Source organism: Tetrao urogallus, assembly GCF_951394365.1.
Source record: "Tetrao urogallus genome assembly, chromosome: 1".
Taxonomy (NCBI): Eukaryota; Metazoa; Chordata; class Aves; order Galliformes; family Phasianidae; genus Tetrao; species Tetrao urogallus.
In genome coordinates this window covers 141219433-141247367 of record NC_136813.1, presented here as the reverse complement: position 1 = coordinate 141247367, position 27935 = coordinate 141219433, and the positions used below count along the sequence as shown (strand labels likewise).

At 43.9% G+C, this 27935-nt stretch overlaps 1 protein-coding gene across 2 annotated transcripts in view; it reads left to right on the top strand.

The window, feature by feature from the left end:
• Window positions 1–25912, top strand: part of SYN3 (synapsin III) — a gene marked incomplete at both ends in the record, with an annotated part of 176149 nt that extends 150237 nt beyond the window's left edge. The window contains 7 exons of one of the 2 annotated variants that reach the window (XM_079549484.1): window positions 2860–3002; window positions 6944–7018; window positions 10169–10271; window positions 16147–16281; window positions 21347–21416; window positions 22928–23225; window positions 25780–25912. In XM_079549484.1, coding sequence (XP_079405610.1) covers window positions 2860–3002; window positions 6944–7018; window positions 10169–10271; window positions 16147–16281; window positions 21347–21416; window positions 22928–23225; window positions 25780–25912 — 957 coding nt within the window. Of the gene's footprint in view, window positions 1–2859; window positions 3003–6943; window positions 7019–10168; window positions 10272–16146; window positions 16282–21331; window positions 21417–22927; window positions 23226–25779 lie in introns of both variants that reach the window. The other variant, XM_079549483.1, reaches the window with a different exon arrangement.
• Window positions 25913–27935: the final 2023 nt, after the last annotated feature.

The following is a 27935-nucleotide window of genomic DNA, read 5'->3' as shown; positions in this document are numbered from 1 at the left end:
GGCAGCTCAGATTTCAGCTTTGGTGTGGTGATTATTTTGATGCCTGGTGGGAAACAGGGCCTTGGCCTCCCAGAAGGGGACCTGGCAAGGTACTTTCTCTGAAAAGCCCATGGGAATGTCTGTGGCACTGGCTGGGAAAGAAGGCAAAGCTATTTCCAAGAGGCGGTGCAATGCGGTAGCACCAGGGGAATCATCTGCTGTGTTCATTTCTTAATTTGTGTCAGGTCCCATGGAGAAAATGTGCTTCACGTTTATCCTCTCTCTCCCCATAGGGAGGAGCTGATGGAGAGCAGGAAGGAATTCACCCTTCCTTCCTGTAGCACACCACTTTTTTGAGGAGAAACCCTATTTAATGAGAAGAGCATACAACTTCTTTATAGGAACACCGAAATGGTCTAACTCTAGCCTGTGAGGGGAAATGGCATCCCTTCCTCTACCTCAAGGGCCAACACTCCTGGGCTGAGACCACAAATGCCTCAAACCAAGGCCCAGAGACATCTGTTGTACAAGCACAGCACTTTCTGTCAGATCCCACAGAGGTCCCTGTTCCAAGTAGGTCATTACATAATGACACAAACTAAAAGAGAGGAGATTGGATATAAGAAAAAAGGTTTTCTTTTTTTTTTCCTATTTTTTTTTTATGATAAGGGTAGTGAAGCACTGGCACATGTTGACCGGAGAGATGGTGTATGCCCCATTCCTGCAGACATCCAAGGTCAGGCTGGAGGGGCTCCGAGCACCCTCATCTAGCTGTAGGTGTTCCTGTGCATTGCATGGGAGCTGGGTTAGGTGGCCTTTAAGGGTTCCTTCTGACTCAAACTATTTTACGTTTCTGTGATTCTATAATGGCTTTTGTCTTTCCTCATGACTAAAGTGGTCTAGAAGATTGAGGCAACCCCCTGCGTCGTGCACTCTCAGGTCTCTTCTGCCACTGTCTCCTTGCGGTGCCACTCTCCACTTCCTGTCACACATCCCAGCCACTCTTATCTCTATAGCAAAAGCACCTGGCACTGCCCAAGCTGCATGCCTGCCCCTCCTCCTTCCCCCCACCCCAGGATTTTGCGAGGTGTGCCCAGACTTGGGGCTCCCTGGCCTGGAGTGCTCCCCATCAAGACATAAGAGGTAAAAGCCCAGCCCAGAGCAAGGCAACTCTCTCACACAAAATACAAAGGTTTACATTGACCCTTTCAGTCTTTTATTCCTTTTTTTTTCTTAGTTTTCCCCCATCCCGCCATATGGCCGTAGTTTTCCTCTGCTCCATTTCTCATTCAGTCCTGAGTAGCAGAAGCCCAACTCTTGCCACAGAAAAAGGGAAAAGGACAAGGAGTATTCTGCATTCAGCAAGAGGAAAATCAGACACTAGGCCCTTTTTCTCTTTGTTCAGGCTTCTAGAAGTGGTCGTGGGTCAGATTGGTTGTGTTTTTCACCTTCTCCACAACCTGTGCAGTTCTCAAGAGCTTCTTTGCACCAGGATGTGGAGGCATCTTTGGCTTCTGGTACTGGAGCTTGCACCAAGCTGTCCAAACAGTGCAACAGGTTAGCCACAAGCTTGTTTTCTGTTCTCTAGTGAAGATGGCTCCTGCCCTCTCATGGCTGAAGGCAGATATGTAAAACAACTTGTTTGTTCTTCACAAGGAAAAACCAAATGCCATTGCATGTGTTTCCCTCAGCCGGCTCCACGCAGTCCAGCATCTCCCTCCTTTAACATACACATTGACGCAACTGGGGAGCTCTTCTGGGGCAGAAACCATCTGCTTGCTGCAAGCAACCACTCAGCAATGCTGGGCTGCAATCCCCAATCGTGATCTCAAGATGTTACCAAACTGCAAAGGATAGGTAGTGTGTAAAGAAAGGCACTTCCTTGTTCACCCTTTTCACACAGTGCTGCTCTTTTTCTGCTACTTAATCCACCCTTCCTGCATCTGTCCTGTTCTGAGCAAGAAGAACTGGATGGGTTTCTCTGATTCACAAAGCAGATTTTTGCCAGTTGACTAAAGATTATGGTTGGTGGTGTGAATGAGATGAAGTTGTCCACCATGTCCAGCTTGTTCAGTGCTCCTCTCCCAAAGCACATATCATTACAGCTTGCACTGTTTCGGTCCTTTTTTTTTTTTTGGATAAAGTTCAGAGTGTTTCTCATCAGTGAACACAAATCCATGAAAAACGAGCTTCTCAGAAAATCTCCACTTCATAGGTTCTTGCCATCTCATCTCCAAGTGTGACTCAAGCCCAACGCCCCACCAGCTGTCCTGCGCACACCCATGCCATCCTGCTCTCACAGATCTCTGCAGGCACCATAGGCTTCCCCAGAGACCCTGTTTTTCTTCTGAGCTTGCTTCCAGCAGGAGACCTGTACCACTCCTCAAAGACAATCAGGGAGGGGGCAATGTGAAATGCCAGAAAAATGAAGCCTAGAAGTGGCAGACAACCAACTCTCTTGATTTCTTGGCACTGATTGTGATTTCCTGGCCACCCAAAATGCTCAGTTTTTCTCCATCTCAACATGGGAAATAGCCGTTCCAATGTCTAAATGAAGTAATGCTTCTTAAGAGATCAATTATTTCTTTGAAGCATCATAAAAGCAATGAGCATTAGCAGGAGCCATCTGGGCAAAACTCAAGCTCTCTCCAGGATGCCAGCTTCACCAGGGCTCGTGCATGAGGCAGAAGAAAGGGGTTGCTCTGGTCTGTTTTGGTCTCAGGAAGCTTTTTCTTTAAACCACGCAATTCCTGCTCTGTTCTTAACTCTGTCTGTGCTAATTGACATTGTGTGATTCAGGCATGGAGATGACTTCCACTTACCAAATATTCCTGTTCTTTTTGCACCTGTCATGTTTTCGCTGAAATTTTGGCAATCAAGGTCAAAGTTGAGAACCAGTATGATTTCCGTGACATAGCCAGCATCATAGCCATGGCAAAGACCTACGCCACCTCCGAGCCATTCATCGACTCCAAGTATGACATCCGAATCCAGAAAATTGGCAACAATTACAAAGCTTACATGTGAGTGTGTGGCTATGTCGGGGTGACATGTGGGGAGATATTGCTGGGGATGCAATTCGTTTAGCATCTGGGCAGGAACAGGAGGCTGACTTAATTTATTTGAGAAAGTGGCCCCATTGTTCTCCTCCCACCTCTGAACCCAGATCCCTCTGCCACTGATCATCCTTGTTACTCACCATCATTGTCACTGGAAAATAAACCCTTCTCTATCTGTTGTTGATCTTCACTTCGTTTCCACTGTAAAAACCATGTTCTACCACCACTTCCCACCTCCACCTTTCCTTGCAAAAGGGGTCATCATATCCAGCCATTTAGTAAACCCCTCCATCTCCCTGTGTCTTCCTGTGGGAACCAAACCCACCACCTTCCCAGCTGGACACACAATAAAAAAGGGGAAGCAATAAAGCAAGAAGGGTGTCCCAACAACACTGGGGAGCTGAAAACTTTATCAGAGCTGGTTGCACCTTGTGGAGTCCTACAGTGTCCAACCTATAGCAGTGCCCTGTCTCCTCCCACGCCAGAGCTCATGGCACCATGCTCTCAGGAGGGCATGAGGAGCATGCAGCATCAGGTAAGGATGGTCTCAATTTGGCCAGCATGCAGGGTTTCCGTCGGCATTTTGCATGATTGCTCCCTGAGGCATACAAAGAAGGGGAAAAAGGAGGACAGATACTCGTGCAGGTGCCCTACAGCTCCTCCCTGCTCTGCGGGGTAATAAGGGAGTGGCACGAAAGCAGCACTCAACACTGGTGTGTCTGAAAATATTAAAAAGTGCTCGGCCAAATTTCAGGAGTCGTCAAGTCAAGCTTAATTGAAGATGTAACCACATGACTCAACACCTGTTTCTTTTTACTGCAAACCAGTAGACAAGCACAGTCAAATAGCACGACTTCTCCAGCAACACCACTCCTTACCCAGCTGCAAAATTCAGGACAAATAGCTCCAGCAGTGCATTCTTCAGATCGCCAGATACATTTCATGTCTTACCTAAGACCTGCAACACTGTGAGTTGCAGGCCATATAGCTCTGGTGCAAGTGTAGTTAAGTAAGATAATCAAAAGCATGTGCTCACACATTTTTCGGTTCTAGCTGCCTGGTTGGATTCCTAGCACAGAGGTATTTAAATTAGCTAGATAATGACTTCTTGGGAAGGATGTGTGGGACACTCAGCTACTTCATATGAACCTAATGAGAGAAATGTTATTTTAAATCTGATCAGGTCGACAACAGTTCAAATTGGCCAAAGGAAAGAAGGTATTAAATGTCCATTAAAATTCCCTGTTCCTGCCAACCTACTCAGCCTTGGGACCTTAGTCTGCTCCCAGCCTGTCCCTGTGTGAAACAAGGACCCAGTTAGGCTGACCATGCCCTGTCCCTGTTTATTATTCACACCCACCACACTCTCATCCAGGCAGTGATCAGAAATAATACGGGATAATTGAGGAAAGAGAGCAGTCACACTAAAAGCTAATCTCACTGGGGAATATAGCTGTGCAAGTAATTGTTTGGTAGATGAGGTATGTTTCCATACAAAAACAGCCATGAATAAGAAACACCTTAATGAGAAATTAAGCTTCTTCACAAAACAGCAAAAACAGCCATGTGACTTGCTAAGCCAGAGTATTTATTTAAATTTAGAGAGCCATTTAGGGAAGTGAGCTTGGGAGGATGGTATAACCAGTCTGATCATGGGCTCTTCCTTCAGGGCATCAGACTGAATAGATTATTTCTACGGTATGAATAAGTCCTTATGATGTCAGAGGGCAGAAGTAAAAGCACCCAAAATATCAGAACTCTCACTGGTGTCTCAAAATCGTTAGTTATGATAGCAAATCTCAGCCTCAGAGGCAATGCAGCATGTGTCAGATGAAGTGAATTTCTTTGATGTGTGAGCCATGGAAACTACCCAGGATTTCTATACCTACACCCACACATATAAGCTTTAAAAACTTCTTCCTTCTGACAACAGACAGCGTACCAGAATTTCTGCATATTATGTTTACTTTGCACCAAGCATCTGCCAGAGGGAGGATGCTGAGGGTGACTCATGCATTCCTTCCCGCCCCAGATGTTCAATGCACTTCCTTCCAGCCCATGACCCAAGGCTTGAGTTCAGTTTCCCATTGACTTCAGTGCAGTGACTCCAGCTTTACACTACTAACAAACACCTACTTAGCTCATGCCTCAGGCCAGCCACAAAACAGCAGATAAGCAGCATGTAATACGTGCCTAAAATTCCACCAAATGCATTTGACCGACATTGTAATACTGGTGAAGAGAAAACATGAATACTTCTCATGTGGCAGCAGAAACTGGGGGAGAGACTATACACTCCACCCTTTCCTCAGCTCAGGATCGAGGGATCATCCCCAGTTAGGATTTCACCTTTCCTTGTAAAACTATGGCTATGGTTTGGTTTCCTCACCAGTGAATCAACCGCTTACATTTGGTATGCTGGCTACATTTTCTGAGCACTGATATTCAGTCATTCTGTTACTAATCACACTCAGAAGTTCTCAGTAATAATGGAATTCTAGATGCCACCTGCCACTGCAGGGAAACTTTCTGAACCTATATGATAGTGAAGAATGGCTCTTCCCATTACAGAACTGAAGAACAAAATCAAAGACTCACGTGTCAATAGAAAAAGAGAGGTTGAGGGGTGAACACAAGCCATCAAAGGACTCTTAACAATCAAAGCTCAAGGAGGAATCTATATTTTTGCTTAGAATGTAGGGTGGGAAGATGGATGTTGGGTGAAGGTAACAAAAGGGAAGAGCTAACAGTATAAAAACACAATTATTCGAGAGTAATTTTTGCCCCCCTTCCTCTCTTTTAAAATATGGGTTAGAAAGATGATTTAAATTTCACAGCAACTGTACATACCACTTCAGAAAAGAAATGGAAAAGGACACCAGGCTGTCCCTCACCAGAGTGAAGGGAAACCCTAGGTAGCTAACTATAATGATTCAGATTTACTATAAAGCAGGACATCAGTATTATGACTGATCTATATAATCTTATGAGTTCAAAGTCTTTTCTACATCATGTTACAAAGGTGAGAACACAGGGAGAGAGGGTTTCCAAAACCACATGTTGAAAGCGCTGGATCACACAGCACACTCCTCTTCCTAAATCTTTTCCATTGTGGAGATTCTTCCTAGGTGTATCTGTCAGCTTGTTGATTTGCTTTAGCAGGCTATTCTGCCAGGGTTATCTGCACAGTGATGTCACAGCAGGCTGTCCAAGGTCTGCCCTGTGCCTAAGGTCAAGGAAAGGAAAATTGTCACCTTCTCATGGATGATGGTGAAACCCAGCAACACCACCTTTTTTTGGAAATTAACCATCACTTGCAACTAATGAGACAGTAACCATTTTGCAATTATAAATTCTCCAAGACCAAAACATAGTAAGCCACAGAAAGGTCAATGGGAAGTCAGTGGAAAAAGAGTGTATAATCGTATTTTCTATGACACCAGTACAACTGAAGTCAAATTTACGGAGACCCAGAGTGTTAGAGCTGACATTTGTGGAACTGCTTAGTCAGATGTTTGCATGGAGTGTTGTTCTTCCACAGATGGAGGATGCTACTATTGCAGAACACAAGGGTGATTATCCCAGAGACCTTCTCCTGACATTTTAGCTTTCCTAGGCCTGAGGTGTAAAGAAAGAAAGTATTCATAGGGCTTGATGTGTGCTCAAGATTCCTTAGAGATTTCCTTGCCTAATTCCTCATTCGGCCTTTCATGAGTTTGAACAACGTATCCTGTATGGAGTGTTGCTGAGGCAGGATTTGGAAAGATTTCTACAAGGAAGAACCTCACCTCATCCCCTCCCATGCAAGCACTAAGTCAAGGATGAGAACTGCAGTATGAGGGAGGATGGGGCAGGAATGTATGCATTTTCATGTTCTGGTTCTGTTTCTGGTTTGTTTTTTCTAGGAGGACGTCTATCTCTGGAAACTGGAAGGCAAACACAGGTTCTGCAATGCTGGAACAGATTGCAATGACAGAGAGGTAAGGAAGAGGGTTTCAAGAGAGTACTAACTATTCTTGGCTTAGAAGGGAGGAATTGTATTTTAGACCTCAGTTAATTGAGAGAACTGGTAAGAGAGGTCTCCTGGGAGGCTGGATAAAGGAGTTTAAAGACCAAGTATTTCCTTAAAAAAATACTAAGGGCACAAAGGCAAACTGTCCTATTTTGGAGAACGGACTGGAAGGACAGCTAGAGATCAGCATTGCCAGGTCATTAGATCTTTAGTGAATTTAGCCACAGGAAGCAAGACCAGCATAGTAAGGTCAAGCACACAAGTACAAACATGTAGGTACAAAATCAGCAAGGTCACAGCACAAAATGAGAACAAGAAGTTATTCTAAGCACATTACAAATGAGAGGCAGACGTGGAAAAAGTGTTTTTCTTCTGTCCAACAGAAGGAAAAATCTGCCCGTTGAAGTGTTGAAAGCATTAGGCTCTCAAAAGTGGACGCTGTTTGCATGAAAGTCACACTGCTCGACAGTGCAGAAGGAATTGCCTCATGCACCTTGCACTCTAAACTTTGCAGATGGTACTTCTGTATATTCAAAACACTGTGATATTTGCTAATATTGAAACTGCATGGTATTGTTGACTCCCGGTGACTTTTGCTTTGATGTATTTTCCATATGCTTTTCTATAGAACTTCTATCAAGTTACTTGTTCTCCATCTTGCTTTTTTAAAGTAGGTTATTCACTGATTTAAAGAATCCATATAATATGTGTACTCAATCAGGCCTAGTGAATCTAAGATATTTTTTTTTCTTTTCAGTTGGTATCTCCTGTTCCCCATGATCTTAAGGTCATGGTTAATTCTAACTCTGCCCAGGTTTGGGCACCACATTTGAAGAGAGATAACAGTGAGCTGGAGAGAGGTCAAAGGAGAATAAAGGGGATGCTCAGAGTAGAGAATGTAGAAATTGCTTATGTCGTGTTCTACCTTTTCCAGTTAGCAGACCGTGATATTTTTTTCAGGAGAGGTGTGCACTCGTGCACAGTGAATGTATGCCTTCAGTTCTGATGTTCAGTTTTCTTCATTAGCTTTCAGAGAGCTGGAAGAAGTTGTCCACAACCTGAACAGTGCTTCATCCTAGAGGATAAAAATTAAAGAGCATAAGGTCTTGAAATATATAAAAGACATTAGCCACCTTTATATTGCTAGCGCAATGCTGTAAGAAATAATAAGTTTAAACTACAGCAGAAAAGGTTCACTTGGGCTTAGTAAATATTTCCTAATAGTAAGGATAATAGCACAAAAATGAATTACCTGGAGGGAATAGGGGATCTCTGTCCTCCTTCACACTAGATTAGAGAAATGCCTCCTCTTTGAAGTGGAAGAGTTGTGCAGGTGATCATATAAGGTCCCTTCTGCAGCTTTAGTTCTGCGAAACTGGGAAACCAAACCAAGCTACTAAACTGATGCCAAAGGTGATGCTTCAAGACCCTACTATGACTGTGGAAGCTGGACATTAATATGTATCCTGGTTGTTTACAACACAATTGAAGCCAGAGAGATGACAGGTAGACATTTCTAATTGCACCTGCTGCCTGCTTTAGTGGTTGGCAACCCTGCCCACAGCATGGGGTTGGAACTAGATGATTTGAGGTCACTTCCAACCCAAGCCATTCTGTGATTGCATGATTCTGATTTTAAAGCCCAGATCACTGCCGACAGACCAGCTGAATCTTGAAGGTTCAGATTATAGTAGTACCACAACTCACTGAGCCTTATCTAGCCACAAATGCAACAAATCCCATTGAAATCTAAGTCATCAGTGCATACAAGGCAGAAGCATGCCAAAATGCTTTGCCAAGTGAAAACAATCTGAAGTACGTACTGTACTCAACAATAGCCCAAAGGATTGACATATCCAAGTCAAACTGGGCAAAACGATAGTGAAACTCCATAAATGCTGCTGATGATTTGTAGGCATAAAGTGCTCCCCTGCCCCATAGCACTGCAAGCAGAGCTTCAGAGCTCAGAGGATGCACAGCTCTCCTCTTCATGCCAGTTATTTATTCTCAGGCTCTGCCCTCCTCACAGGGCCTGGGGTGAACATACTTGGTCTCCTCATTAGGAGCCATTTTCCCTCAGACATTGCGTTCACACAAGTTGATCATTATGTTGTCAAGCCATGGGGACTCTGGCTGGCTTCAAGGATGTAAACTTGATCTTTGGCCAAAACAGCTCTTTTCCCAGTCCCCTGAGGGCCTGCAAAATGTCAGTGTTTTCAAGAGGCTGTGGCCTCCCCTCCCCACATCTTGTCACAGTCCTGCTTACAGATCTGCTCTTCGGAGATTATTATTTTTATTGAAATGCTCAGGACTGCAAAGCAGCTGCACAGGAAATAAAACCAGGCCGCCTCGTTCCCTCCTCATTTCCACAGCAGGGGGGATGCAGTCCATTCATAATATGCCTCTTGTCATTCCCTCTCCTCCTCTGACACCAGGACAGCTAAAGGGGCACCCTGACAAAGCTGGCCTCAGCTCAGAGCAGCTGATAGTCCTGTTCTGGGATGGCCAGAGAAAGGGGCTGCAGCCTGGTCTGTGTGATGAGACCACCTGGCCGGGAGCAATGTCCAAGGGATGGGAAGGTGGTGAGGAGCTGTGGAAGGATGACATTGAAAGAGTGAATTGTAAAAAGAGGAGCCGCTGGGTAACAGATCACAGAGGGGATGGCTACTCTGCGAAGTTCTGCACTCGCTTTCCCATCTTAATGAAGCCCCGGTGTCCTGAATGTCTTATCAGGAGAAGTTTTCTGCATAATGGAGGGCTTTCAGGCAAAGCCAGTACAAATTCTAAGGGGCCAAATCTTCTGGGAGATAAAATGAGCTAAATATTTATAGCTTGGCTAAATGACAACCGGCTGGATATCTGATGTAAATACCAAGGAGGGAAAGAAATGTTTTAAGGTGGCTTTGAGGGCAGAACTGAGGCAATCTGAACTAACAGGAAGCTTCAGACAAAATTCTCTTGGTTTTTTTGGGTGCAAAAAATGAGGGCAGAGCATATCAGTAATGCCTTACGATTAAAGGGGCTCCAGAATCTCTTTGTGCGGGCGTTGGGATGGGTAACTGTATTAGTGTATCACCAAGGCAGCTAATCGTAGTCCATGCCTCTGTGCTTTCTGCAGGTACAGACTGTGGGTGGATGCCTGTGCGGAAATGTTTGGAGGTCTTGATATTTGTGCTGTCAAAGCTGTCCACAGCAAAGATGGAAAAGACTATATCATTGAGGTGAGACCAAGAGCAACCTTGGGGAACTGTATCTGCAAACACTTTCCCTCAGAGTTTATATGCACCAATATGCTCACTCACACCAACACGCGAGGTCCAGCAGTCACTGCTCTAGGGTGCCCATTTGTCTCCTCCAAGCTCTGGTTCACTGATATGCAAGAGTCTAATTCACAGCCTCAGGCAAGCTGACTGACTGGTGAGACTTCACCTGGAGTACTGCGTCCAGATGTGGAGTTCTCAGTACAGAAGAGATGTGGACCTGTTGGAGTCCATCCAGAAGAGGGCCACAAAAATGACCCAACGGATGGAACACCTCTCCTACAAAGACAGGCTGAGAGAGCTGGGGCTGTTCAGCCTGGAGAAGAGAAGGATCTGGGGGGACCTTATAGCGGCCTTCCAATATCTGAAAGGAGGCTGTAAGAAAGAAGAGGACAGACTCTTTAGCAGGGTCAGTTGTGATAAGAGAAGGGGAGATGGTTTCAGATTGATAGAGGGAGATTTAGACTTAGTGGCTCTTGGAGCTAAGAATCAGTGTGTTCCTCAGCAGACCAGAGGCACAGATGGGAACGGGTGTACAGGATGCTCAGGTCATTTGAACAGGGCAGGGGGGGGAAAAAACTGGCCAGAAAATCCAAGTGGAAACCCAAGAGATGCCCTGGGGGAGAGAAAATGTGACCAGTAAGCAAGTGCCTCTGTCACTATGTGATTCAAGGAGGCACAGCATCTGACCTGCTGTAAACTCCGCCAACACAAGCCAGCTGAGGAAGATGAGCAGAGCCAGCCTATGGCATCATGAAGGGGTGCTGACACACTGGAAAGATATGTGTGGGAGAGCAGTCCCACCCGCTGAGGGTTGGGATGCTGATGAGAACCACATGAGCCCTCCAGCGACTGCACATTCCAGCATTATGTATCTGCTCTCCAGGGAGCAGCGACCTGTCAAAGGGCATGTGATCCAAGCACCGTTGCCAGCAATGAAACGCTGGTGAGGCTCTGTCTTTGCTGTAGTGATGAGTCTGCTCCTGTGTGCAATTCATCAGCACCTAGAGGAGCATCCCCCAGAGCAAACTGCCTCCCTGCTCTGCACTTGTATATCTCTATGCACATGTAGCTGAGAAAGGAAGAGCAGAAAAGCAGTCTTGCTAAAAACGAGCATAAGGACATTTGGACTGTATCCATACATGGTCAGATGTGAGATGTGGTTTTCATATCCCCACATCTATTCCTGCACATAAGCCTATGTACGTGCACACATGGATAATTCTGTGCTTAAGGATTATATGCCTCTGCCTGGATATACCTCTGGCTTTTCACATCTGTCTGTGTCTGTGAGTGACTGCATGAAAAGCACAGCCACCCGCTGACAGCCATCACCACACACAGAGAAATGCACACTAACACTCCCCTCTCTCCAAGACCAAGGTAAAAAGCAACAGATCTAATACAGCACAAATCAGAAGACACACATTAGCTTCAGATGGGTCATGCTGAATTATCCCACCAGAAAACCTGATTGAGCAGCTCCGATGTACCAACACCAGCAGGCATTCAGATGCCAGGCTGACAGACACCGTTGGGAAAGGAGTAAAGCAGTGCAATACAAATAGCAGAACAAAGCCAAACAGGCATCTTTTCTACTTTATGCAGATCTGAGAGAGATGCTGATAAGTAATTAATTGCCTCCAGCCTATTTCCTGGGGTACTTTTCTTGGTTTGAAACTGATCCTTTATTTTGCTTTTTTCTTTTGATAGTGGGAAAAAAAAGATGTTTTTTGACAGTGCGACAGTTGTGTTTTTCTTGGTGAAAAGGAACAGTATGCTGTGACATGTTACATGAAAGCATGCCTAAATGGCCTGAACAAATACGGAATTTGCACAATGCAATTGCAGGCAGTAATTAATTTTCACAGTGCAAAGCTGTTCTCTAGGAAAGAATTGCAGAAGCAGTGATAAGCAAGTCTATGAAATGCAATTTATCACAGTGGTTCATTGCAAACAGAATCAGATTAAAAGAGATGAATTATCAGCAGAGGATAAGAATAATCTTTTACTCATGGTATTTGCTGCCACTTGAACTTCACCTTCGTTTCCTTTCCTGTGGCAGATACCAGGACCTATTGCCCTTCTGCCCTTTAAAGCAACAACACACGTTGTCACTGGGCATGGTGTGAACGTGCTGACAGTTGGACTAGATGATCTTAGTGGTCTTTTCCAGCCTTAATGATTCTATGGTTCTACAAGTTCCATTTTCATACGCAAAAGGAAATCTACTGATTTCTACAAAGTTTCACAGCTGTGAATATGATGGCAAATGTTGATTCTTCCTTTTCCTCTGATTTAAATAACTCTATCATTTTAAAAGAATATTCAGCATGAACATTCCAAAGGCCAAACCCTCAAAATAGCACAAGTTAGGTACCACCGTTAGCGGCCAGATTCTCAAAAGAGCTCAACAGTATGTATGGTCTCTCCCACCTCCTTTTTTGGCAGTCTAACCGCTTTCTACATCTCTGCTATATTGACAAATATGGAGCAAGTGAGAGACAAGTAAAATGATCCACTTGATGCATTCTTCCTCCTGGATTGGCTAAGCCCTACCTGCTCTGGAGCCAAGCTGTGTGATGAGAGACATGCTCCCTGCTGGCCCTACCCATCCCTTCACCACCGTCTTATCTGTCCTTTTGAAATGCTTTATCATGTGTCCTTCCTTCTTTCCTTCCCTAAAAAATCCCCTAACACCCCACTCTTGCACACCAGAGCACAGAAGAGCATGACCATCCTTTAGGCTTCAGCATCATAGAGGGGCAGGAGGAGGAGCAGGACGGGGTTTACCTCAGCCTCTTCTTTGCCCTGCTGCTTTCCGTTCCCCCACGTCCCTTATCAGGCAGCAGCAGCTGCCTCAGGAGCAGCCACTGACCTTGGGCAGCTGTGAAGGCCAGGACCATGTGTGTCAACATCTTATTTTGCTCAGCTGCTCTGTGTTTTTCTCAGCATTTGTGCAATCTATCTGTGATTCTGACATTTATAGAACCATAGAAACATTAAGATCACCAAATCCAACCGTCAGCTCATTCCCCACCATGCCCACTAACCGCGACTCTCAGTGCCACATCCGTACAGCTCTCGACCACCTCCAGGGATGGTGATTCCACCACCTCTTCGGGAAGCCTTCCAGTTTGTTTATTTCGGCGCTGACGTCAGTGTCTGCCCAGCTGCAGGGCCACTCACCTTTCCTGGAGGAGACACAAAGTGACATCTCATGCTCCTTTCCACTCAAGTGACAGCCAGCTGTGTTCATTTTGCTCACCGAAATCACTGTCATTCTCACAGGCTTTTTCCTATGTGTGTGACTGCTCACCCCCATATTGGCAGTCTCCTACAGTTCATGTCCCTCTGCCAGACACACACCACACACACTGCAGGTGCCCTGATCCCTGGTGAATCTTCCTGATAACCAACCTAATCTCCTTCTATGACTAAGCGATGCTCCTAGTGGATAAGGAAAAGGCTGTGGATGTACTCTACCTAGACTTTAGTCTCCCACAGCATTCTCCTGGAGAAGCTGGCAGCTGGCAGTGGCTTGGACAGGTCATAGTCTCCATTGGGTAAAGAACTGGCTGGATTGCCAGGCCCAGAGAGTGGTGGTGAATGGAATTAAACCCAGCTGGTGTCCAGTCATGAGTGGTGCTCTCCAGGGGTTGGTACTGGGTCCTGTCCTGTTTAGTATTTTTATTGATGACCTGATGAGGGGATCGAGTGCACCCTCAGTTAGTGGGCATGGTGGGGATGGGTTGGTGGTTTTACTAGGTGATCTTGGAGATCTTTTCCTACCCTTGTGATTCTGTGGTTCTCTGGCTCAGATGGGACCTGCTCCAGTGTTCATTCCCCTAGTACTTCTGCTTTATAAAATAGCAACTTCCCTTTCTGCTCCAGCCACTGCTGCCACAGAAATAGGGAAGAGCATTCTCAACGTGGGGAAATTAGGAGTTTTATTTTAGTTCGTTGGTTTCAAATTGAATTTTATCATTGGGAGGGTTAGGCTGGTCTGTCAGCAGACTAATGGCACCATCTAGTGGTCAGATGGGGCCTTCGAACGGTGCCTTGCGTGGAGCTGAGATCTCTTCTCGCACGTATGAACTGCAATCGCCAAACAAGATGGGAATGCTTTTAATGAGGGAGTTGGGGGGAGAAAAGCTGCTGAGAAACCTGCTGGAAAGCTCCTAGGAGCAGTGAGGTACAGGAGCATGCTGGCAGTTCCCTGCCGTCATGGATTTTACACTGCTAGGGAGACATATTTTCCTACCTCCCTTTTCACAGAGAAACAGACTGGACAGCGGAAAGATAAGTCACTTTGTGTATTGAGCTGAGCATTTTTATCAGATCTTCTGCCTTCCTTCTTTCACACTCAGGGTCAAGTAGCCAGGGATATAAATGCCAACTTCATGCAAACTCCTACTTTAAATCTCCTGGGCATCTTCTCTAGAGTTTGCATGAGTCACCAATAGAATTAATGCAAATTAATAGCTTTTCCACAAGAACTGGCTAGCATCAACATACAAACTCAGTGAACTCGTCTAGCTGATTTCCCTACTTTAACTTGAAAAAAAAAAAAAAAAAAAAAAGAAAGAAAAAGAAGTGTAAAACCTTCCATTTCACTCACAGCCTTGCAGCCTTGCCAAAGTGGATTGCACATCCAGTTGTTATCTGAGCATGAGTCAGTGCCTTTCTGGAGCAAAACAACCTTTAACTCTGCATCTCCAAGGTTCTTAACATTTGGTTTAAAAATAAAAGCAGAAACAAAATAAACTCTGATATTTGGGTACAACTATATTTAATCCAGCTGAATCTTAACTTCATCATAGCGCAGCTCTTCCTGTGGGATTTAGCTAATGTTTGTTAAGAACTTGATTTAGAATGAACTGCTGAAAATGGTGTTCAGGACTGCTGTGCACCTGAGGGGTTGCTGTGTTTCATTGCTATTGTTGTTGTCAGACCATTTTTTACCTTTTACAGCTCTCTTTACCCCGTAGCCACAGTTTTACATGCCAGCTTTCTCCAGCACAGTTCTAGTATTTGTTGGGAAGCAGTTGTGTCATGACAGTATCAAGAAGAAAAGCAGAGAATAAGTTTACTTTTCTGTATTAGATGCCATCATTTTGGTAATGTTCTATTCATTATGTATCTGTGAAGTTTATTTCCCCTGTCAGGGTGCAGTATTTTGTGTTTATTAATCCCAAATGTTTCCTGATTTGTGCCAGCACTAGTTACTTTCATCTCCCCAGACTTTAGTACAATGTGTTTCCATTCTCCTGTGCCTGCATGTGACCCTTTCTTCTGCAGTGTCTCCCCCAAATGCTGTGAAACCCCATCCATGAGAGTCATCTCCTCAGGAGATGAGAAAAAGCAAGTTTGTGTTTACTTGATTTAGAAAGCCTTCAGACACCAGAAGACATGGCTTGGCTTTCAAATTGTTAAGGGATGGAAGATGGGGTGTGGTGGAAGCATTGGAAGGCACTGGCACAGATTGCTCAGAGAAGTGGTGGATGCCCCATCCCTGGAGTCATCCAAGATCGGGCTGGAGGGGCTCTGAGCACCCTGTTCATTGCAGGTGTTCCTGTTCATTGCAGGTGCACTGGACCAGATGGCTCTCAAGGATCCCTTCCAACTCAAACAATTCTGTGAAGTACATGTCATTTCCAAAAACACCACAGTGAAATCCCAACCAAATATATTTTAGCATGGAGGGGATCGATGACTAGAGGTGTTTGTAAGAATGCCAGGGACATGAAGCAAGGCAGTGTGATAGGTGATCTGAAACACGCATCTGCCACCAGGAGCTCTCCTTATTAACTGCTGCTTTTCCTTCTCTTGGCAGGTAATGGACAGCTCGATGCCCCTGATTGGGGAGCATGTGGAAGAGGACAGACAGCTGATAGCCGATCTGGTTGTTTCCAAAATGACTCAGCTTGTCAGCACTGCTGGGTCTACCCCATCACCACTGAGACCTTGGGTATGAGAGAATAGAGACTTTTTGGTCAAGACGTTTCCTCAAACTCTTTTGTTCCCTCTTTTTCCTGTGTGTGTGTGGTAATCAGAAGTCTCATAGAGTTGAACAGTCCCACATGAGAGAGTGTTGTATTGATTGATTCCTGCCCTTCCAAAGAAGTCTCTTCCAGGTAACTTGCATTGCATGCCCCTAAGAAATGGTTTGCTCTCCCTTCCTCCCCTTCTGCATAGCTGTGGTACCACAGTGGTACTGTGAGCCATGCATGTGCATACACATTCTGGCTTGCTAAATTAAATCCCATTTTTATTGAAGACAACATTTTTAGAGGTGTTTGCAACTCTCTGCTTCACCTCCATCCAACACCCAGTCCTCAGGATAGGCTTCACTCCTGTTTTTGCATCCCTGATCAGTAGGAGACTTAACTACTGCTGAATCCATATAAGAACATGTCATTGTTGCATTTAATGTGCCTCATGGCATATTCAGTCTAAAGGTGCATGTGCTACACTTCTTGCAGCATCTAGCAGGGAGCCAAGAACAAAGGGTTGAGGACAACAAAGACTGTACAAAAGAAAGAACAGGAAGAGAAAGCAGGATAAAGGGGATAACACTGATTGCAACACACTGGATTCTATGGCTTTCTGCCTCTGTCATACAGCAGCTCACTCCCTTCTAAACCAAGTCCCAACATGCAGTGTACTCAGAATAACTCCAAAACAGATTTTTGCTAGAGTGGAGAGGGAAAACATTTAACAGACACTAAAAATGGTTTGGGATAGAGAAAGTGATACAGACAGGATAGGATTTACTCTGGCCAGAATGGAATCAACAAATGCCATCTGAAATAACAAAGATATAGAGTGTATAAATGAAGAGCAAAGGGGAGGCCTGCAGAAACTGAGAAGAAAATGGACAGATACGTCTGTTGTCTGTGTCTGTGATGTACTGGTACAAGACTGGATTGAATTACAACGGACCTAAAATAGGGCTAAAACAAGAACAAAACAAATGGTCTTGGAAGGATAAGATGTCAAATAGAATATTTAAATAAGAATCCTCATCAAGAATACAACGTACAAATAATCTGTACACGAGGTCAAGAAAATTAAAATCACAAATGTTTTAACTGCTGTTTTACTGTAGAAAAAGACCTGGGTACAACAAACATTGCAGTAACTGTACAAATTCCAATTGCCACCATAATGTCATAATGCATAGTTAAAAATTGACAGAGAGATATCATTGAATGCAAGGCAAGTGAGATGCAGAACTGGAGCTACAGCTGTAGACTTCCACAGAATCAAGAAAAAGAAAACAATTCTTAATACAAGGTGAGCAGTATTGAATACAGAATCACAGAATCGTAGGGGTTGGAAGGGACCTCCAGAGATCAGCGAGTCCAACCCCCAAAGGCAAAAGCAGAGAGATACACAGAAATATTGATTCTTCAAAATCCAATGTGTATGCATAGAATATCTACACATTATTGTGGTTATCTGTACAAGTTTCTGGATCAAAAAAAAAAAGTAAATTAAGAAACTGACAGAAATGGAAGAAGCAAAAAGTTTTATTAAAGTGAAACTACAGCTATTGAAAAGCAAGTCCAATAACATAGTGGAACAATAAGTCAGAGAGGGTTCACAGTGCTTTTAGGTAACTTCTTCTGGGAACTGCAGAATCCAAGTGCAGTAGGAAAGAGCAGCTTGACCATTCCATGATTCTGTGATTCTATGACTTTATGATTCTATGACCTAGCCTTCTAAATCACCCAGATACTGAGGAAGTGAACATGTAGTACTAGGCTTGATGTCCCAAGAACAGATGTGGTATCAAAAAATAACCATATGGCACAGACAGATAGAAAAGGTGATTTTAGTAAAACTAACAAGTTAAGAAAAAGCTCCCTTGTACTATAAGCAACTCTTTATGGATGTTATTTAAGAGAACATTGTTTTCCTGAATGCATACATACATGGCAGATCTGCTCCTGTATGAGGAATGCAAGAAATAAACTCCTAGACCTAATGGCAAAGTAGAAGGAGACATTGAAGATGGACAAAAAAATCTTCCAGATTTGGAAATATGACATTTGCAAAGACCTTTACATACAACCATGCAGGTAACAAAAGGAAACCGCAATGGGATGGAATTTGATTCTGAAGATCAGATGAAAGAAAGAATGAAACAATTTCTCGGAGTTCATCAGAAGATGGAACCCTACCAAAGGATTGCTACCCTACCAAATCTCTGTTGATCATCCAGCATTAAGGGAGGAAAAGAAGACAACACAGACAGAATGTGGCTCTACTAAATGTAATTGCTGGAAGTGAAGAACTTCTTAAACTATACATAGATTTTCCTGATAAGAAAGACACAGCAGAGCACAAACTCAGTGATTAAATTAGTGATGATCGATATTTTTAAAAATTATTAAGCCCCTGATCCAGCTGGCTACATCCAATGAAACGAATGTAGGAAGTGAATCAGCTGCCAAAAAAGCACTATTTCATTAGAAACAGTTATTACTCCATAGGATTGGTGTATAATACAAAATCTATATTTGAAAAGGCTTTAAGAGTAATACAGAAATATGTACATAAGGAAGCCATAGACCTTAAAAATTATCTCAATAACTAATTTTAAAATTAATGCAGAAGACGTATAAACCAACAGAACTGTGACTTAAGAGCATTCACCACAATCTTTTTATACTGAAGAAAAATGATCCATCAATCTTCCTTTGATTCTTTGCCCATCAGCAATTTGAGAATATATTCATAAAGTGGTAGATAGCGGGAAGTCAGTCAAAATAATATAGCTTCACTGTCCCTAAGGCAAGGTACCAGATGAGCTATTGAAGAAAGCGAGGAGAGAGAGGGACTGAAAGGCAAAGTTTCTCTGTGGAACAGAATCTGGCCTGTGATGAAGACATAGATCTGAGAGATTTTAAATCTTGCAAATAGTTAGCAAAGTGGAAATTAAAGGATACTAAACATGGTCCTGTCACATTAATAACTAGCTATTAATTGGGTTGATTGAGCGCAGGACTTCATAGAATCATAGAATCATTGGGTTGGAAGGGACACTTAAAGGCCATCTATTCCAACCTCATTGCAGAGAGCAGGTACAACTACAGGTAGATCAAGTTGCTCAAAGCCTGATTCAGCTTGACCTTGTGAGATGTTAATAGCAACCATTTTTTTCATGGCAACCGTATGATGTACAGTTTTATGGTTACAGCTGCAGCTCTCTCACGGCTCCCTGCCTCATTTCTGCTGTTTCCCCTCTTTGTTTTCTTTGCAGAGGCTGAAGGACCTTGGGTGGCCCTCACCCCTTCACCTCTGCCTCAAAATGCTGTTTTGCCTTCATCTCTTGGAAGCCTTGGGTTGGGTGCAGGCAAAGGCTATAGAGGCCAATATGATTCCCTTTCTCTAATCAAGTCTAATCAGAGATGTCTTACAGGATTAGGATAGTGCACTTCCACCAAAACAAGACAAGGTTTAGTGCCTCAAGCTATGCAGCACTAGAAGCTATGAAATGGAAAATTTCCTTTGTTTCCCCCACCACTTTTTGGCATGTCCTAGATAAATAGCGCACAAGATGGGCTGGCAACCTCATCACATTGATGCTAGTCAGTTGAAACTCATTTTAAACTGCGTCCAACTATGAAACATTTCTTCCCATTTCCAAAATCACTTAGCTCATTCTCCTGACCTTCCAGGATCTTCGACAACCCCTTTATCACTGTGTTCCCCATGTAAATAATCTGGCACATACCAGTCTATCTGTCTCCAACTTCCCGTGTTCTTTCATAAACAATTTTAGGCAATAGGCTTACACAGACTTTTGTTAGCCTTGGACCAAGCTCTACGTGCAACAGTTCTGTATTGCTTAATCTATTTATTAAAATATATGTCAGAAAGAGTAAACAGTGAGAGGGAAGAAAGTGCAGATGGCACCAACTTATTTGGGTTAGTCAGAACCAAGGATGGTAGCGAAGAACTTCTGACAGAGCTGTGTATGTTAAGTCACCACAATAGTAAACTGTGCTGGAGACTGAAAAGTAAGCTGAACTAGGGGTAAAGAGAGGGAGAATATAAACAGTAGGTACACCTTGCAAGTCCCACTAACGGTGCCACTTGAGAAAGACATTGTAGCAAACAGACTAATGAAAACCATTACTCAGACTAGGGCTGTGTTGGCATGGGAGAAGCAAGGAATTTGGATGCACAAGTAATGATTTGGTGACAGAGAATCAAGATAGTGCTTCATCTGCAGTGATGCAAGCAGACCTGCTTCTGGCATCTGCAGGAAGGACTGCAAAGCCAGGAAAGAGAAGTGTGTGATGAAAATGATTAGGAGCCTGGAAACATTCCCATGGAGGGAGCGAAGGGATTCAGCCAGTTGGCTTTAGAAAGGACATAAATCAGAGAGGGGGCAGTAAAAGCCTACAAAATAATGAATGGCCTAGCAAAGGTAGGTTGTGAGAACTGTTCTCAAACTCAAATAATGGAGTTGAGAAGTCTGGAAGGTAGTGAGGCTGAGAGAGGAATAAATTTCCAAGGGTCCAGGTGTCGATGTTTGAAAATATCTGCAATTGTTGCAAAAATTACGTGGAGCAGATAGTAAGCTTCATGTTTCATGGTTTGCGCTGGTCCTTACTTACTAGCAATCAAGATAAGACCCCTTAGGGTAAATATATGATTACTCCATAGAGGTTTCCATGGTTCACCCCTTTTTCCTTTGGAGCATCTGGTGCTGGCAACTGTCCAAAATGGGAAATGGGACTAAGACTAAAATAAATTCAGCAATTCCTGATTGCCTAAAAACATTATAAACCATAACTTCACTGTTATTCCCTGTGAGCAAACAACTTATGTGCTCATTATTATTCAGCTCTCTCTTTCAGTCCCTTGAAATTTTACCAGCGAGATGCTGTGTGTATATACTTAACGAACACTTCAGGATTCCATTATTCCTATTACCTCTGGGCTTCTCTCTGGGGACTCCGTTTTAACAGGAATGGCTTTTTTCTTTTCTTTTTTTCCTCTAGCCTCCACAAGTTCAGCCTCAGACAATGAAAACTCAGCCTGGACCTCAGCTTGCACAACTGTCTCAGCCACGGCCTCCTCCCCAAGGTACAGTTGTTTGGGACCCTTATGATCACATGGACTGTGAGACCTCAGTTTGCTTTCCAAATAAAAGCTCTGAAGATAAAGGTCTCACTCATTGTTCCAATTCACTGATAAGCAGCCAGCAGATTCTGTGAGCCATTAAAGGAGCTACTGTAATGCTCTGCAGTAGCTCAGAAAGTGAGATGAAAATCTAGTACAGATTCAGCTGATAACACTGTTAGGGTTTGGATCAGCAAAGCATTGCCACTTGATGTGGCACTGGAGCAGGGTTTTGGGCGCACTGTATTTGTGTTTACACAAAGCTGTAGCAGCTAAAAGTGTAAAGAAGCAATAGGGAGATGTGGGTGCTGTCACACCTGGAGTAGATACCAAGATGGTGACACTGGGATCCTTGATCCATCCATACACACATTGCCCTGTCACCAAGGAAGAGCACACCGCCAACTTCTCTTGACAGCAGAAGCAGTCTTGACTTGTGGCTTGGCCAGAACAACACGTTTGGTTTACTGTCCAGATTTAGCCTGAGGTGTTGAGGAATGGGGCTGCTCTATAGGTACCTCACATCACAAAAAGCATTCAATTCACCTTCAGACCATCTTTTTTTGCCACCTTTGTCCCTTCCTCCCTTTGTAATCTCCTCCCAAATAAAATCACACCTCTAATTACCTTTTCCTCGTCAGTTCCAGCTTTGCTATTTCTAAAATTTTGCATTCCTCATACCAAGCATGGTATTACTGATATGATGACTTAGGAATCATTGGCCTTGTAGGATACTTCTTTCCTGAACGTGCCCAGCATTCCCCTCCAATTCTCTGTGATGATTTTTTCTCACAGCTCCCACTTTGACCACGTGAAATCCAACTAGTCTCACAACACTAACTTTTGCCAGCTTTTCACACTGCTATGTTATATCCAGCAATATCTCTGAGCCAAGGCTGACTCAGTAGCCTAGTCTTTGCTCACAGCTTTAATGACTAAGATTGAGCTGCATGCATTTTTTTCAAATTAGCAAAAATGAGTAGTGACCAAAATAATCAAGTTTAGAATCTGTTTTGAGGGTCTGCTGCTAATATGGCTGAAACCAGCTGCTGATAATGCTGGAACAAACCCATGGATAATGATAGGGTGTACAGTTTTGCATAAAAATGTTGGCCCCGTGAAGAGCCTGTTGACCCAAACCAATCTTCCTTCCCAATGCAAGTGCTTACCAAGAACAAGAAATATTAATTACATGGAAAAGTACAGCACATTGAAGCAACTTCTTCTGGGTAGAGTGGCAAAACTTCTTTAATTTTTAAAGAAATAAAGAAATGGACTACAAAAGCTCTAGAGACATGGGCATGACACCGGTGCTAGATTTTCTTTTTTTGTGAAATAGGATTTTCCTTATCCTTTCGCATGAAACTGCTCTGAGTAGTCTCTCCTCTTAGCAAATATCATCCCTCCATATAGATGCTACTTGCTCGTTTTCCACGTGACCTTCCTCATGCTTATTATCTACACGACCCTTCCAGGTGGACCACGCCAGCCTCAGGCATCTCAGCCTCCACGGACAAATGCACCTCCGCAGCAACGGCTCTCTCCTCAAGGACAGCAGCCTCAGAGTCCCCTGTCCACTTCACCTCAGCAGCAAAGGTCACCTGGATCTCCACAGCAAATCCGATCGGCAACTGGATCCTCTCCAGTCCAGGCTTCCAAGGCAGGCGTGTTCCCACCACAGCAGCCCAGACCTCCTGCCCAAGGCCGGGCTCCGAGCCAGCCAAGCCCCACCGAAACGTCCAAGCAGCAAGCCACCCCACAGCCACATCTGAAGTAGGTGCTCTGTTAAACCACTGATTTTGAGTAATTGCAGATACTAAAATAAGGCTTTCAAAAAAAGTTTGTCAGGCAAAACTGTTGTCAGGCAGCAGTCCCCAGGGACAAAGGCCTGGGTAACTGTGAGAGACTTCAGAGGTACAAATGCCAGGCACAACTCAGGTCACCAGTGATTCTGCTGTCTTCCTGCTATCAGGAAAAACCAGTTGTACTTTACATCTATTAAGACTTCACATTCATCTTCTTGTTCACGTGCTCATTGCTAAATGTGTGCTCTGTCCCGACCTTATCAATACACTACTACCTTTCCAGCAGGGTATGCAATCATTACCCTTACCGACTAAGCAGCACATTATCATAGAATCACAGAATGGCTTGGGTTGGAAGGGATCTCAAAGATCATCTGACTCCAACCCCTTCTCTGTAAGCATGGTTGACAACCACTAGATCAAGTACTGGATCAGGTTACCAAGGGCCTCATCCAACCTGGCCTTGAATGCCTCTTGTAGACAAGGCATCCACAGCTACTCTGGGCAGCCTGTGCCAGCATCTCACCTCCCCCTCTGTGAAAAACTTCCCCCTTACATCTAACCTAAATCTCCCCTCCTTTAGTTTAAAAACATTCTCCCTTGTCCTATCACTATCTACTTGTGTAAAAAGTTGTTTTCCCTCCTGTTTATAATCTCCCTTTAAATATTGGAAGGCTGCAATGATGTCTCTCCATAGCCTTCTCTTTTCCAAGCTAAACAAGACCAGCTGCCTGAGCCTGTCTTCATAGAAGTGCTTCAGCTCCCTGATCATCTTTGTGGCCCTTCTCTGGACCCTCTCCAACACCTCCACATCTTTCCTGAGTTGGAGGCCTCAGATCTGCATGCAGTACTGCAGATGGTGCCTCACAAGGGCAGAGCAGAGAGGGGCTATCTCCCTGCTGGCCTCCCCTCTGCTGATGCAGACCAGGTCACTGTTGGCCTTCCAAGCTGTAAGGATACACTGCTGGCTCTTGCTAAATTTTTCATCTACCAAGTCGTTTTCAGCAGGGCTACTCTCAAGGAGTTCTTCCCCCAGTCTGTACGCATATCTGGAATTGCCCCACCTCAAGTGCAACACCTTGCATTTGGCCTTGTTGAACCTCACTAGGTTTACACAAGCCCAGCTTCTGAGTTTATCAAGCTCCCTTTGGATGACATTCCTTCCTTCTGCCACATAACTGCACCACTCAGCTTGGTGTCAGCCGTGAACTTGCTGAGGGTGCGCTCGATTCCATCACCTATGTCACTGTCCTACGTCATTGATAAAGATGTAAAAGAGTGTAAGTTCCAAGGTAGAACTTTCTGGGAAACACCAGTTGTCACTGGCCTCCATCTGGATATACAGCCATTGTCCACAACTCTGACTGTGATCTTCCAACCAATTCTTTATCCACTGAATAGTCTACGCTTCAATCTCATCTCTCTCCAATTTAAAGATAAGGATGTAGTGAGGGACTATATCAAAAGCTTTGCACAAGTCCAGGTAGATTACATCAGTTGCCCTCTGTGGTACTACTCATACATAAACAGAACTCCAGATGGTGACTGTATGCTTAAGAGCACTGATGGAACACTGAATTATTGCACATCTTTTGTAGCAGCCTTTTCTGCCACCCTTGGTGGAATGTATCTGACTCCACCAGGGCAGGAGAGTTTGGCAATAAAATGTTTGGTGTTGACCAAGTGGGTGCAAAGAAAAATTGGCACAAACAGACCAGCGATAGAATGTCAGCTAGAATTGTAAAGAGAGTTTTTAGACAGAGAAGAGTGATGTTCTGGAACACATTTTCAGTGATCATGTCAACAATTAGTAAGGCAAACTGAGAGCGGAGAACTAACACATCAAAATACTATTGCTAAGGATGCAGTCTCTGTACTTTAGTTCAGGAACTTTAATTCAGAGTCTGGTCTTGTGCTGAATTCCTACTATGGACAGGAGAAAGCACTCAGTGACGAAGCACAGTAGAAAGAAAAAAAAAAGGAAATTTACTTCATAAGCACAGACCAGATCTGAACTAAAACATTCGGGGGTGTACACCCAGTGAGGCCAACCAAAAGACTGTGCACACAGCAGAGTCAGAGTAGGCGTGCCAAGGAGGCTAGGCAACAGCACACTTTGCATGGGACACGGCTACCACTTTGTGCAGTCCCAAAATGGATCACAATTCATGGTGTGGCTGGTGAAAGAAAGGTGACCTTCAGTATAAATCTATTCTTCTGTATTACCAGTTACATGATCTCAGTATTTGTTGGAAGAGTAGCACCAAATGGCAATTGTAGGTTTTTAATCAAATGCCTTCATAAACAGTTAAGAGTTCTGGACTGTGATATTGGAGCCACCCATCCCCTACTCTCCCGTTCTCCTCAGTTCCTGGATGTCTTAGCATATGGAGATTCTCCTTGCTTTTTTTGTTTTTTTTTTCTGGAGTGGCTCTGCAGTGAAGCACAAAGCATCAGTAAACAGCTGTAAAAAAGCACCTTCTCCTGCTGAGTCTGAGTTTCAACTCTGTTTTCCATTTCAGCAAATCGCAGTCCCTGACAAACACCTTCAGCATATCTGAGTCATCTCAGAGGGGGAATGCCAATGAAGATGAAGCAAAAGCTGAGACCATCCGCAACTTGAGGAAATCATTTGCTAGCCTGTTTTCCGATTAACAGCCCTGCAGCTGGGTTTGTGCTTCGGCCAGCCCTCACTCTTTGTATAGCAAATGTCATATTGGAATATACTCAGTGGTACCCAGCAATTTACAGCTAATACCTGGGTAAAAGGAATTGAGAAAACTACAGTTGTTTTAATACGAAGAAGATATTCTAATGACGGCCTGAAAGGTGACTGTATAAAAGCGGCATCATTTCATTGTTTTTTGTGCATAATCAGAATTATGTTTGTTCAAGTGACTGAGTTGTAAATCAAATTTTACTCTTGCTAATCCCTGTGGAGACTACAGTTATGACAGTGAAAACTAGATTTTATTTTGGTTTGTATATAGTCCATACAATCACTAACTTCCAATTACAGAATCCTTGTTGAGGCTGAGCTAAAAAGAATATAGGATTATTTCAGAAACAGATGTGCAAAAAACAAGTAGTCACAGACTGATAAAGCCTGAGTATGGAAATACAGTGAACTATGGAACTTCACGATACCAACTTTACTTAAAGTCATTTTTCAGAGTAAACTACATTCAAATAAGATACAGTGCCACGCATCGGTAGCTGCCAAAGATCACATGAGCAGGTTAGCCAGATGGACTGATAGTTTGTTCCAGATCATTCTGCTCATAGCAGTTAAAATGTACTTTTCATGCCTTGCATTTATGTCCCCAGCAAGTGATTCCCAAGTCTTCAGAAAAAAATGTTACGTTCAAATCCAAAATAAGCTGAGAAATGGGCTTTCCAAACACACACACACACAAACACACACACACACACACACACAGACACACACACAGAAAACAACTTCTCTCCTTGCCCCAGGAAACACTGTAGAGTTCAAATCGACAACCCACACAAATCCACTTTGGTGGCTTAATCACATCTGGCTATGTATGTCCCCTGGGAACATATTTAATTAATAGCAGAGCTGATGAAGTGCACATACTTGGGTGCTGAGTGTTCCATAATGCAGATTGGACAGAGAAATGGAGTGAAATCCTGTCTCACTCCTTGAACTCCCACTGACTGGGGTGAGTGCAAAACGAACCAAGGTGACAGACCTGTGATGGAACAGGAAAACTGTCATCTAGAAATAAGATGAGCTGGGGTCCATCCAGAGACACCAAGCAATGGGAAGGCATGTATGTGACTGCCCCAAGCAGGTAAGGACCTTCTGGAGAAGACAGAGACGCATTTTTGCTGGCTGTGCTTTTCTTAAGACTGTAATATAGAATGAAGCTGTATACAAACGTGCTGCAACTAGGACACAGCAAAAACAGGAATGACACAAACCACATTCATAACTGAAAAAAACTGCAGAAATCAATCTAACTATGGCTACTGCTACCAGCTGAGAGCCCACCCTGTGTATTATGCTAATTCTATTTATAATACATCTGATGAAAGCACCAGTCCCCATCCCATCGCCTGACATACGCGAGGCAGGGCTCCAGGAGGAAGCAGGCAAGCCATTCTTCTGTCAATTATTTGAGCCACAACTCATACACACAGCTTCAAGGCCAGGCTTCTGACTTTATGTTTCCCTTTGCAACTTCACATCAGTTGCACTTAGGAATACCAATGAAGGAAAGGTCAGTAAGTTAGTTACAAACATCTGAGCCAGAGGCACAGATCTTAGCTGTCACTTAAAGAGGTCCCCAAATCAGAAAAAACAACAGCAGTATTTGCCATCTTGGATCTCATGATTCACTGGTGGGAATGAAGCCAAACGAGCAATTCCTTCAGCACCTGTAATGAACATCTAGATCCGTTGCAGTCATCCGGACCTAATACGACCAATCTGAACAAACCTGCACAAATATAATTGCTTTTGTGACCTGTGCACTTTCAGGCAAGTAACTGCATGGCTTTTCCAGCTTGGAAGGCTCTGAAGAGACTCATCTGGACCAATGATTTATATCTCAAGTTCAGAACTATAGAACCACTCAATTCCCTTATGATTTATCCTTTTTTTTTTTTTTTTTTCCAGTTCTGTTTTGTCCTTCCAAGTTTGCTAAGCAGC